At 34.5% G+C, this 14407-nt stretch overlaps 1 protein-coding gene across 2 annotated transcripts in view; it reads right to left on the bottom strand.

Annotated features, from left to right (window-relative positions):
- MMP16 (matrix metallopeptidase 16) overlaps positions 1-14407 on the bottom strand; it is a 304449-nt gene that overhangs the window by 148614 nt on the left and 141428 nt on the right. For both annotated transcript variants that reach the window (XM_038579701.1, XM_038579700.1), the window contains exons 2-3: positions 12200-12348; positions 2666-2788 (exon numbers count right to left, since the gene is read on the bottom strand). In XM_038579701.1, coding sequence (XP_038435629.1) covers positions 2666-2788; positions 12200-12348 — 272 coding nt within the window. The remainder of the gene's footprint in view (positions 1-2665; positions 2789-12199; positions 12349-14407) is intronic.

Below are 14407 nucleotides of genomic sequence, written 5' to 3' on the forward strand. Positions count from 1 at the left end.
TTCCTTCCCTCCTTCCTTCTCTTTTCTTTTCTTTTCTTCTTTTCTTTTCTTTCTTTTTCTTTCTGATTTTATTTATTTATTCATGACAGAGAGAGAGAGAGGCAGAGACACAGGCAGAGGGAGAAGCAGGCTCAATGCAGGGAGCCTGACATGGGACTTGATCCTGGAGCTCCAGGAATCACGCCCTGGGCTGAAGGCAGGCGCTAAACCACTGAGCAACCTGGGCTGCCCCTTCCCTGGTTTTCTAGAACGGGTTGGATGGCCCTGTTTTATGTTTCTCTTGCATCCCGTTCCTTCCCTTTCATATGCTCCTAGGTATTTATAAACAAACAAATTGAAAATTTTTGCCACATAAAAACATGCCCACGAATGTTTACACCACCCTTATTCATAACTGCTCCAAACTGAAAGCAGCCTATAAGTGTTCAACAGGTAAATGGGTAAACAATCAGTGACACATGTATACAATGGAATATAATTCAGTAAAAGAAATGAGCAACAGAGTCATGAAAAACATGGAGGAACCTGGAATGCACATTGCTAAGTGCAAGAAGGCCATCTGAAATGGCTCTATATGGTCTGGTTTCAACTACATGACACTCTAGAAAAAGAAAAATTAGAAAGAAATTAAAACAATCAGTGGTTTCCAGGGGTCATAGGAGAAAAGAGTGACAAATAGGTATCGCGCAGTATTTTTAGGGCAAAGTGTTCTGTATGATATTGCAATGCTGCATGACATTACACATTTGTAAAAACCCATAAAATTACAACACAAAGAGTGAATCCTATTGTAATTGTGGACTTTAGTTGGAAATAATATAGCAACAGTGGCTCAGCAACTGAAACAAACAGATCGCACTAATGCAAGATCTCAATAATAGGAGAAACTATGAGTGTGTTTATGTGGTGGGGGGTATAGTACATGGGAACTACTTCTATTATCTGTTCAACTTTTCTGTAAACCTAAGATTATATTACCTAAGCCTAAAATTGTATTATCTAAATCTAAAACATAAAATGTGTCATTATTTTTTTTAAGCTGGCCATATTCTTTTATTATTTCTGAAACTTATCTAAAGTTTGTTCCATGTTTTTTATATAGAAAGTGATACAAACCTACTAATGATAGTTTCATTTATTAGTCCTCATACCTTTTACTTCCTTACAACTATAAGTAGCTGTGCAATGTTGTTGAATAGACACAGGTAGCGGGTATTTTGTTGTTGTTCCTTAAGGCATTCTTTCATTACTTTGCATTTATTACACACGCTTGGCTTAAGAATGCTTCCTCTTTGATTTCTCTTACCTCCAGAAGTACCTGAAATAAGTTGCATAAAAACCCAGGAGCATGATATCTGGGAGGATTAGCTTAAGAATATAAAATGACACTGAAAAGTGTCTTCTCAAAATAACTAAAATAAATCCCAAGGGCACAAACCAGCTATATTGGAAAATCTAAACATTGAGTTTAAGATTTTATCTTTAAGCATACATGAAGGTTATTTATACAAAGAATGAGAACTATACATTTCTTTCTTTTATTCGTGTATTTCTGACGTCCTGCCCTCCCCCTTAGGGTCCCTGCCCCTTCCCTTGACCCTTGGTCTGACACTTGGGTTCCTCTTCTGTGGGGTTTACTTGGCTCAAAGGTAATTTCTTCAGGAAGCTTTTTCCTGGTTTTCTAGAATGGGTTGGATAGCCCTGTTTTATGTTTCCCTTGCATTCTGTGCTTTCCCTTTCATAAGAGGCATCATATTTATAGGATTGTTCAACTTATCCACATGACTGTAAATTCCCAGAGGACAAATGGAGTCCCCACGTTTTATTTATTTCTATATCCTTAGAACCTAGAACTGTTCTTGGTTCAAACTGAGACTCAATAAACAGCTATTCAATGAATTAATGAATAAATAGGAACATCTCCATTAGCAGCAACTGTCACTCCAGGTTGGAAGACACTGGCATCCCTTCGGCATCCTTCATTGAAGAAAAAATAAGAAACAATGATCCATCTGCATGGTTGCCAAAAAAGATAGAAAGTAAAATGACTGAACTGATACTGAAAGTTAATTAATAGATTCAAAGACATTTTGTTTAGGTAACAATTATTTGTTAACTTTATTATTTGATTATGCTTAGATTATGAATCCTTAGTAAAGAATGTAATGTGTTACAATACTCATCTCAGAGTCCCTCGGAATTCAGTATTCTTTCAAGAAGCTTGAAGACATGGTTTACAAATGAGACCAAGTATTTAAGAAGTATTTACAAGGCCTTTAAACGGGCAATTTAATCTCTTCTCAACTGTAGTTCTCAATTCCCTATGTTAACATTATATAACTAGGGGCAGCTGGGTAGCTCAGTCGGCTAAGCATCTTCCTTTGGCTCAGGTCATGGTCTCAGGGTCCTGGGATCAAGCCCTTCATTGGGTTCCCTACTTAGCGGGCAGTATGCTTCTCCCTCTCTCTCTGCCCCTCACCCTGCTCATGCTCTCTTTCTCTTCCTCTCTCTCACTCTCCCAAATGAATAAATAAAATCTTTAAAAAAACCCATTATATAACTATAGGTTACCATGTAGTCAGCCAAACAAAATGTCAAACAAGATGTCAAAATAAATAGTTGTGGAAAAATGGAGAAAACAGTAATTCATCATTAGTTCTTATACCTGTAAGTGATGTGTTTGTGCTGCCACTTCTGTCCTGTTAATGCATATCGCTTTCGACGAATATTAAATTTGGAGCTACCTCTTGTCTGGTCAGGTACACCACATCGAGGCTTCTTCATCCAGCTGCAAAAAGCAGTATTTTCCAGTTATTTACCAACATCCCTACTTGTTAATTTCAAAACGAAATCAATCGAGAAGTTAATCTATCAGTGATAACAAAAATGGGAAAACATAAAGAAGAATGTTGTCAGTTTTCTTGCAATTTGAATCTGAGTAGAAAGTGCATTTTTTTCCCTGAATGATCAAGAATCACTAGTTTTGAACTCAGCTCTTTTAGATAGTTCTTCTTTCTCTAATTCATTTTAAGCTTATTGTAGACTGAAGTCCGCTCAAGCTTTTAACTAGAATCTGTTTTTAACAAGATTTGTGACCTTGGGCAAGTCACTGATTCCTAGTCTCGTTCATAAAATGGGACTCTTAAAAATAAATTTTTACTAAGGTCTCTTCCAGGTTTAACATTCAACAATTTTTAAAAGCTATTACATGATCTTAAATTTCAGGATTTGAGAGGTATATTCTATTCTTTCTTTTAGCTCACATAGAAGTGAATTGTTTAAATAACATTTGCCTTTCTCCAATTTTTTTCTTCTTTTCCCCTTGATTACTACCCCAATTTACAAGTAAGAGCCCTTCGTTTTAAATCACTAATTAATAACCAAATTCAATGCTTTTTTTTTTCTGGATATGAGGTTTAACATCACACAAATAAGGCTTAACATAATTATATTAGAAAAATGATATGCTGCTCTTTATTAACTTTTAATATTTTTATAGTTACAGTTATAGAACTTCTTTTCTACAGTCTGTCTCATTGGTCAAATGGCCTGTTTTCTATGTAGTCTTGCTTCTTATCTAAGAAAGATTTTCAAGATTTTGAGTAGTGTTTCTTTAGTGACTCATAAAATGGTTTTACCATTCATTAGCACATTTAACAATTACAAAGCTAATGCGGAATCTTCATGGTACTACACGCTTCAGAAATTAGAAATGAGAAAAGAATCAAATTTTGCTCTATTTCACCAAATAGTTTATAATTTCTCTGCTCTTTAAATGGAAAGTAATTGACTATAGAGATGACTATCTAAAGGTGTTCATTTCTGAAAAGTTTACATGTCACATGGATAAATCAGCTAATTAGCTCTTATAAACAATAACTTCATACAATGAAATCACGACTTTTGCTTTTTAAGAAAGATGACACTTTTCCAGTAAGTATTGAAAAAAGTCTCTCCTTTTTCATTCTGGCCCCAGTAATGATGTAGACATTGTGGTTATCAGACTTAACAAATACCATCCTGGTTTATAATGCATTGTGATGTTACTTCAGAAAATTGCTTTCCATTTATTAAACTCTCCCAACTCCTACAAGGCTATCTGGTCCTATGGACTGGAACTCTGTAGAGTTGAGAATGGAGATCTCCTATTTTTAACTAACACCCCCAGGACATTCCTAAACCACTTTGTTTGAGAGGTATTTCACTAGACTGTAAACATTCAAGGGCAGAGGATGTATATACTCCTAGGACCTTGTACAATCCCTGGAATATAAGAGATGTTCAATGAATAAGTGGATAGGGACACTCTGTATTTTTTAAACGAAAAATCATTAGTTTTTATTATATACTGTGAGAGAGATTTAACTAGCAAATATTAAGCTTGAGGGGGATTATTATGATTTAAGTGGCTTTACATATGGGTATTTCATTAGTTATATTCTCAGCAAAAATTGTAATATTCCTAAGGAAGGTATTTATGCTTATTTCACTAAAAGAGTAAGAGAATAAATAATATATAATTATTAAATATGAATACATTTACTAAATGTGGGAAGTGGTTACACTTACATTTTGCTAAGGAAAATCTTTAAGTTAGCACTCTGGGAAGAGAAATCATTTTGAAATGGATAGTGGGATGAAATTTGACAAAATGGAATTACCTACTGTCAGGATAAAATGTATTGTTAATGAGAACATACTGTCTAAAATTACTTTAAAAATCAATAAAATTAAAAGAGGAAGGTAGCATTTGAAAAGAAAATTAAATTTATTAATATAAATTTCCATTTTAGGTCATGCATATGTTAGATCTAGTAAAAATTTTCTCAGTGAAGCATTGCATCTTTCAAAGGATAGGGTTTTTATGGATGAGTATTAAATTCTTGTGCTGAAAGATACCTCTGCTGAATTCTTTACGTATTTCTTAGGCTTTTGCCCATTAAATATGTATTTTTTCTTATGTTGCAACTTCCTCATTTATTTACTCATTCCATCCTTATTCATTCATCCTACAGTGTTCTTCAGCTTTTATAACATGCTAAGAGATATAAAGAAAAAAGTAACTAAAAAGATAAGGCAAGAAGCCCTTCCTGAGTTCATAGCCTATAGATAAGACATGCATGATTTTTAAAAAATTACTATATAATGTCTTAAGTGTTGTCATATCCCTGTCAAGATACTCTGTCATTACTTCTAATTCTACATGTAATAAAAAAAATGATTTTCCAACCCAGATTTGTACCAATTTCTCTGATGCTTGATTTCAGCCAAGTCTTAACATCCTTCTAATGCCTAAGCTAGATACCCAGGCAGTATCCTCCACTACTCTCTCCTCACATCTAATCAATCAGAAGGCAATCTCTTTTGCCTCCAAAATTTCTCTTCACTTTCTCACTAATGCCTTCCTCCTTCCGTCTCATTCCTAAACATAAATCTTTCCAGAGCACAGATGTGTTCTCTGTATGTTCTGGACATGAAAGTGCTTCTATAGAAAGAATCTGGTTCAGGCCTACTTACGGAGGATCCCCTGTGCCCCTACTTTCCAAGATCCACTCAGGTTCCTACAGAACTAAACCCATTTCTGCCTTTGTAATGCAGGGACCTCTGTTTGGAATAACCTTTTCTCTTTTTTCACACTGAGAATCCTAAACATTATTCATTATTCAATTCACACAGGTACAGTTTATCACCCCAACACAGCATGGATTACACTATGTGTTCCAATTTTGGTGACTATCTTCCACCGGCCTGAGTCAGAACAGAGAGCCAGGAATGGGGCCAATACCCAGTGAAATCTTCAATAAGGAAAATGAAGCAAATGAATGGAGTCTGCAGGTCTTTTTTTTTGTACATGCTGATCTGCCTTACTATCCACGTTTCTTGAAGACTTTGTAACTCTTCCCAGGTCTGTGCCTTGAACAAGGTCTGTGCTTATTGCATGGACGTTGTGTAGACAGTTTTATATAAAACTAAATCACAAAGTACATGACTTAAGTGTAAGAAGCAAACATAAGAATAGGAATAATCTAATATTGATGAGTAACTTAATGCAAAGAACTCTTTTATATTAAGGGTTGGTCGAGCTGAGAACACACTATGTTAACTTTTTCAATATTTGTACCCAAATATTCTGGCACAGAGATATTAGCAGGTATAATTTATCAAATTATGGAAAATCCCCAAAATATGACTGAAGCACATCATGCCACTGAATATGACACCTAGTATCTGAGCTAAATTGGTTTTCAGGTCTTTTTTGACTCCAGACATTTAAATTATTCTTTAATTTCATGTATATAGAAGTCATGTATAAAGGAGTCAGGTTCTTTTTACTAAAACTTTTACAGTTCTTGGTGGATAAAAATAATGATTAGTGCTTAACAGGACTCATCAATGTATTAAATGTTTAATACTAAAGGTAAAGTTGGCAAGTTAATATTGTTATTCAGGTAGAGTCTGACCCTGGGATGTACTTCTAATTATCATAAATCGAATATTGTCATTTATACATCAGTTTGATAAAACCCATGTATATTTGTACATGAGAGTGCAAAACTCTATATGTACAAGTAGAATTGACTGATTGTTTCACCTAAAGTAACAACTGTATCACCTGAAACATGGGTTGACGAGAATGTGTGTGTGTGTGTATGCACATGTGTGCACTATTTTCAAGCGGTGTTTCTTCTGTGAAAGTGCCATTGCTATAACATACTTATTTTTCTGTGTGTCAATACACAGCTCATATACATGTGTTTCTTGATTGACTCATTTGCTAAGAATTTTAAGTTGATGTTGCAAAGCAAACAAAGACATGGAAATGGGCACTGGGACTGGGGTAGGGGGTTACAAGAAAGTCATTTTGTACTTTTGAGGTATATATACTATGGCACCACCTCATTTTTCATAAATGTAATACTGATATGCAGTATTGACTTAACTGTTTAGAACCCAGAGCATTTTCAAATTAGTTGGGCAGATCATTAGCGGTTTCTTTAAATTAACTGAACTTAAAACGGAAAAATATCTGAAATCAGGGTTCTGGAGAGGGGTTATATTGCAAACATTAGGAGCAGGGATCCTAGGCCAGGCTGCTAAGGCTCCCACCCGACCTCCACCAACTCACTAGCCCTGTGACGTTGGTTTGGCTACTGTTTCTGTTTCTCCATTTCATCTACAAAATGGAAGTGATAATATTATTGGATTAACAGGAGGATTAAATGAGTTATATCATGTGAAACACTTAGAACAGTGCCTGGCAAATAGTAATGGCTATGAATATCAACTTATAATACTTATTATTATTTTACAACCATCAGGAAGTGGCTGTACTAGCAGCAGAAGCAGTAGCAGTAGAAGCCTACTGATATTAATGTTTCAGTTCACCTTGACCTATCTGTTAACATACTTCATTATTCAAAACAAAGATATCCTGATATTTTGATAATACAGGTATCAACAGATACACTATCTACTCTTTTATGTAAATAAAGTAGCCACAAACTTCTAAACAAATCTGCAGTAAAAAGAGCCACTGTATATGAAACAGTGTCCATTGGTTTCAGTAATTTTTTTTTAAAGACTTGGGTATTCAAGTCAAACATTCAGGGCCACTCATTGCATGACTGTAAAAGATGCCGTCAGGTTTAGTCTGCACACCTGGTGCCCCAGTAGTGGGGCTCCAGGAAGACAGCTTTTCAGTAAAATACATACAATCAGAAAGGTGTCCCTCGGAGTGGAGAGTTGTACCACACAGTGGATCTGTGGACATACACCTACCTTTACCACGAGAAAAAAAAAACTCACAAAATTATATCTTGTACTTTATGGATTTGTAATGGAAGAAAAGTGTTCATCCAGCTGCATAATATATTTAGCAGGTTTCTATGCTCCAGACTTTTCCATGTTCTAATGAAAGAGAAGAGTAATATCTACTATTTTTAGTTGTCCTCAAAATATCATTTTATAAATTTTTAAACATACTTATTTTTATGACTTCAAAAATCCTTAGGTTTTGTTTGTACTCATAGAACAAAGTCCAGGAGTTGTGAAGAAGATTTTTTAAAAGTAAATTAACTCAGGCTCCAAGTGTAGATAGCCTGACAGCTCACTCGTGGCCCGAGTGTCTTTTTTCTATCAACTAATGAACTACCTGCATGGACACACGTCATTCACAAGCTGAAACTACCAAGTTACTGAAAACTTGACCATAGAGAATAGACATAATAAGCCTCCATGATCTGCAATGTGAAAAAAAAAAAAAAGCTCAGTTAGTGTCAGCTCTCATTTAAGCTTTCACCTTTCACCTTCCAGAAGGGGAATGTAAGGCTGATTTAACTATCAACCATTGCTTCTGTGGTTACCAAAATAAGGATTGATCCATCCTATAACATTATAGTGTTTCAGTCTTACTGCTATAATGAGAAATAAGGAAAAATAAATTTAATTACTGATGAGCCTATCTTTTATACCTAGATTGAAAGAGAGCCTTAACTTGATAATTTAGACAAATGACTGAAAATCATGAAACATATTGAAAATCAAACCCCGAAACTTATGATTCTGGCTGTATCTAAATAAATATTTCAATTCTCAGATTAGGAGAAATCAAATAGCACTGTTCAAAATACTTATTTGAAAAAAGCTACACATTCATTTTTAAATTAATTTTAATGAAGATAAATTTCTCTGCATGATTTAAATACATTAAATAGAATTACTCAGATCCTATATATGTACAAACATATGTGTATTTCTGCATATATATGTGTGTATACATATATGTACGTGTATATGTATAGACATACACATGGAGGGAGATAAAAAAGAAAGGTTACCTTAAAAATGACATCTTGTCTAGCATGCTTCAATGCATGATAATGTGCACACATTAAGAGATAAATTAAAATTTTAAAATACCTATCATTAATATTGTAAAAATACATTAAACTCATTTTCATTATTGCCTCGCTATCTTTTCCTCTCCTTGCTAAATATAATCCTTTTCATGCATAACATAAATTGCTTCACTTATTAAGGAATTTAAGTAAGCTTGCTTACAAAAATTAGCTAAGCAACCCATAATTTTGAAGAGCCATTACAACATATGATAATGAGCTCATTTTGGGGTTGAGGGATAAGTATTCATTACTATCTCTCCAACACCAAAGCTAACTGATATAAAAGCAATAAAATATGCCATTTAATACTTAAATTTGTTGTTTGAAAATGGTTAATTTTTTTAACATAGAGATCACCACAACTGCATCATTACTTTTAATTATCCAGGAATTATATAGATTGAATGCATCAAATGTCTGTCTGACAAAGGAAGACATAATTATTTAATTAAAAAACAACTGATCCTGATTAAGAGCCTACAATTAGATAAAAGTTTATAGCATCTGAAAATGAATCTTAAGGTATTATTTTAAAACTGAGGAGTAATTTTAGGTCTCTAATTGTAGCCCATATTTTATGTGATAAGGTTTAGGTAAAAATTCATACTTTATAATTTGAGGATGTAAAATAATAGAGTACAATTTCAGCATGGATTGTTACTACACATTCATTTGAGATTACAAAAGTACAGAGAATTGCTTAAGTAGCATGATTATAGGGATTATACTTACAAAAATAGTATGCTATTTGAGCTGAGTAACCTGGGCAACACCACCTCAAGATTGGGGATACATCAGCAGAAAAAACCCAAACAGGAGGTCAATGAAGCCACAGGGTTTCTCTCCTGAGGGACAATGGTGGGTGCCACAGGGGACAGAGGAAGCAGGCCAATCTAAGGAAGGGACAATGATAAGGGTCTGACCAGGCTTTAGTGGGCTCACCTAGGAATAATACTGTATGTAACAGAAAAAATGCATTCCTAATTCCAAAAAAAAAAAGGAAAAGAAAATAAAAGAAAAGAAAAAAACTGAATTAGAACAAAGTTTGGTTAAAGAACACAGATCAAAATACTGGTTGGTTTTAAATTAAAGGTTGTCTCTACAGTTGATCATTTCTCTACAATGCTGTAATTCACAGAAATGCTACTTTCACTCCTACACACTGACACAATCATTTCTCCTCGTCTGGAATCTGAGCCACTGTGTGGCAGAAAAAGACCCATGTCCTTTTCTGCACCTCTGCATTTGACATTGTCCTGACAGAAAACAACTAAAAACTGTTCAGACCCTTTCTACATGAGGGGCCTAAATAAATCCTGTGCACATTCCTCTTCCATCATCTTCTGACAAAGACCTTTTTTCAGCTATCTTAGAAAATCAGACCTATCCATCTTGAGGCTTCCCAATGACCAGCAGGAGCTCTCAAAACTGAGAGGAAACACAGATGCCACCTTCTATAGAACTCTGCTTTTTGAATTTTAATATCTGGCAATAAGCAGATTCAAAGGAATTTGTTTCCCAAGTTCTCAATCTATTGTATTTTTAAAAACTGTGTCATATGTTCCAAGAAAGTGAATTGGAGAAAAACAGCTCTACATTAGGGAGCACAAAAACTGTTCAGAGCACTTTGTAAAATGTTGGGATTAAAAGCATGATTTATGTAGAATTCTGTGCTATGCAGCAACAAAATGCTGGGCTTGTTTATTAACTTAATAAGCTATATTTAAAATTAATTTGTAATTTTAATTAAAATTAATTTAAAGCTGTATTTATTTAGGACATATTAATGGAGAGTTGTAATGAATAGAGGGCAGCAGGTTCAAAATATCTAAGCTCTCTTCCCAATACTGGTAACAAGTTTCTCATTCTTGCAGAATGCATTATATTAACTCTTGGTTCTATTTTCCAAGATGGTATACCAAAGTTAGTATTTATGTATCTCTTAAAATGCTAGGAGAAGTAATTATATTTATTTTTTCCAAGCTGATTTGACGTTAAATCTTCAAGCCTTTTATTATGTACTTGTACTGTTGATGAAATAGAAATAGTATGACTGATTGCTCTAAGTGTTAGAAGGCAAAATGTGATTTTTAAATTATATATTAAATTAGTATAACATATAAAAATTATATATATCTGGGACAAGTAACTTCAGGTATTTAAGGTTTAAAAAGAAAAATAAATGTGTCATTTCTTGAGGTCCACAACATGAGATACAGTAGAAAGTTCTTGAACTAAACACCAAAAGGTCTGGATTCTGCAACTACTCTGGAATTCACTTAGCCTTTGACTTTCAGTTTCTTTACTCGAAAAAGTAGAAGAAAAATGTATCCTTGTCTTCCCTACTGTGGAGAGTTGATGTATGATGATCATATTACATGATGAAGTAGATTTACTTTGTATCAAGGACCCAATAAACACAGATGATTCTTCCCTGCACTGAAAGAATTAATCACTCCCTCCTTTGCTGTCCAAAAACAATAATGCTGTTTCATAATGTTACAGAACTTACAGTGTACCTGTGGCAAAATAATTTGTGATTATGTCTAGCTACACAGTTAACTCGGAAGTTCCTTTCAGGAAGAGACTCTATCTTTCGATCTGCATATGCCTCTTTTACAGATGAGATGCCCAATAAGGAGTTATTGGTTGAATAAATAAATGAACAAATGATTGATGATTCAATCAATAAAATAACAAATAAAATAACAAATATTAATATGTAGTAAAAACAAGACATTTGCTAATAAAACATTGAAAGGACAGACTAGCAGTTAACCTCTCCTTGATTTAACTCCCATAGAGAATTACCACTACTAGGAGGCTAATAAACTGTTAACTAACTCTCTAATACCCTTCCTCCCCCAAAGAGAGCCCTGATTTGTGTTGTTTCCCATTTTTCTTAGAGTCAATATTTCTAATTTGGCCAATTTCAAGCTACTGATATCATGTCACTTAACAGAATGAGATGTGTCCAACATGTCTGCACCAGCAGCACAAGCCAACAAATCACTGACTATAGCCCTTCCTGTAATAGTTTCAATGGTACATTTACTTTGACTCTCATTGTTCCTTTCCCCCCCTATTTGAAAATGTGTTGCTAAAGTCAAATGGGTAAATTTGACTTGGACCAACCTGACATCCTAGGGGAGTAGGGTTACGACAGGTCCAATTCCAAAGCAAAGAGACATGAGATGAATTGCCTCACTTGTAGTTGGTGGAGTTGACTACAGCTTTTTCAGACTATGAAGCTGGGCTCAAGGATCACAAAAGGAAAGAGGGTAGATGCCATTACTTACTCGATTGTGTTTCTGTCCACTTTTCCCGTCATGTTAATGCCGTAGAACTGCTGCATGGCAGCTAAGGCGGCCTGCATGGTCTCTGCGGAGCGCAGCACCGACATTCTGGGGTCAGTTGGTGGAAGGTAGCCGTACTTTTGTAACCAAACCTGCAATAAGTACAGTTCCTTTCAGTTCAATGTCACAATTGAGCAATAATTCTACAGTAATTAAGGTATGTCCATAGTGGATCTTTAAGCTTTATTTCCTCTACAAGGGTATATATTATTTAAGTGTTTTATCTCTTTTAATAAATATGCTGTAGTTTATTTTAATATAATTTTGGTGAATCGTCATGGATCTTTCTGACACACCTACAAACATTAACTGAAAAAGAAAAAGATTAGTCATTTTGCAAGCTTATTGTTTATAAGTTATACTGAGTACCAGATAAAATAACAGATAAGATGATCCCTGCCCTCTAGGAACTCAACTTCCCAAAATAAGGGATGGTACCTTTTCCACAATAAGGCCCCAATGAGAAATCTATGCCAAAAAGTGTAGTTAATGTGCATATGCCACATCTAAAATATCACTTTCCTGAACAACTAACCAAGACGACAGCCATCATGGGTAACATCAACAATATAGGCCATATTATTCTGTCAAGACATTTTCAGTATAAATTTCATGCAATTGATTTATTCAATTGTAGCTACATGTCTTCAAGGGTAGGTGTTTCTCGTGAAAGAATATTTAAAGGTGACTCACTTCAATCCAAATAATGTAAGTCACTTCAATCTCATATATAAATAAAATCAGACTATCTTGCTGTAAGTGTGTTTGGATCTCTCTTTAAGGATCTCATGATTTTTATTCTCCTCTTCCCCAAAGAAGGGAGATCTGTGTGGAGAGTGATAGATGTCAGAGTTGAGCTCACATCCAAATCATGAATATAACAATAATTCAGTCATTTCAGGTCAGATTTTTAAAGTAACCTAAAACTCAGGGTATGTGGGGAAAATAATTTTCACCAGAGAGCAGATGCTTTCCAGTTCTACAATTCTATGCATTCATTTTAAATGCATAATCATATGTTCAGCTCATAGCCTATCCTTGGGTCCCTTACCCCAATCTTCCAATGGGGCACAAAGATTTCTTGCAGTGCAGTGAACTGCCTGTCAAATTGAAAAAGGCCAAATAATTCCTCCTGTCTCACAGAATAGAAGCTGCGCTATTTAATGGAAGGAACTCACCAGTGTGTATTTTTCCCTCCCCACCTGGGTCGATTCATCATATAACTGATGACCCTGTGAAACTACAGCTTTTCCTCAATCCCTGATATACTTCCATTATGACCTGACAGCTGAAACACAGGAGACCTATTTTCTCAGCAAAAATAAACAGTAATTTTATTAAGCTAAATTTCAGCAAATGAAATGCATATTAAATAGACCAAAAGTCTTAACATGTGATAAAACCAGGTGGACTCATTTGTAGTATTTCCAAGAAAATGATGCCCCCAAAAGTTCAGTACTGTAAGCACAAACCTTCGAAAATAAAATAAAATATTTATTCTAAAACTATTTAAGGGATCAACAATGTATCACTGTCAGGAAGGTTTTTTTGTCGAAACTCCATCTAGTAAACTCATCTACCACACAGTGAAAACATGCCAAGACACTCCTCTCATCTAATCTGTAATGAATAGGCTTCCAGGGAAGACACATATATTCAGTTACCTAGTCAACAGTGGTGCAGTCTGAAATAGATTCCATTTGTTTTCTGAATGAAGGAGACAAGATTTCACTGGCAATGTATTATTTACTAGAAAATTCAATACCTATTGTAATGCAATTTCCCTCAAATTAGAAGATTTCATCTTGATTTTTAACGTTATACATGCACTAATATTCTGAAATTGAACTCTTTTTTTCCATAACACTTTGTTTGCATTTATTTCTAACTTGTTAGAGAGCTGACTTGTTGCTAGGTTACTCATGGGTGCTAAGCTACTGGCAACCACGTTTAAGGTGACAGAAAAGAGGAAACTGTTAATAATAAACCCTGTGATTTATATACAAATAGAATGACTATGAAAATATATAAATTCTAAATGGATAATGAAAAAATAGCATGTTGCAAAAATACATATTGATTTATGCCTTACCCTTTCAAACAAATGAGCTGGAATAATAAAAATAAATAAATTGTGACATTTCTTCAGGT

This window comes from Canis lupus, chromosome 29 (assembly GCF_011100685.1).
Source record: "Canis lupus familiaris isolate Mischka breed German Shepherd chromosome 29, alternate assembly UU_Cfam_GSD_1.0, whole genome shotgun sequence".
Classification (NCBI taxonomy): domain Eukaryota; kingdom Metazoa; phylum Chordata; class Mammalia; order Carnivora; family Canidae; genus Canis; species Canis lupus.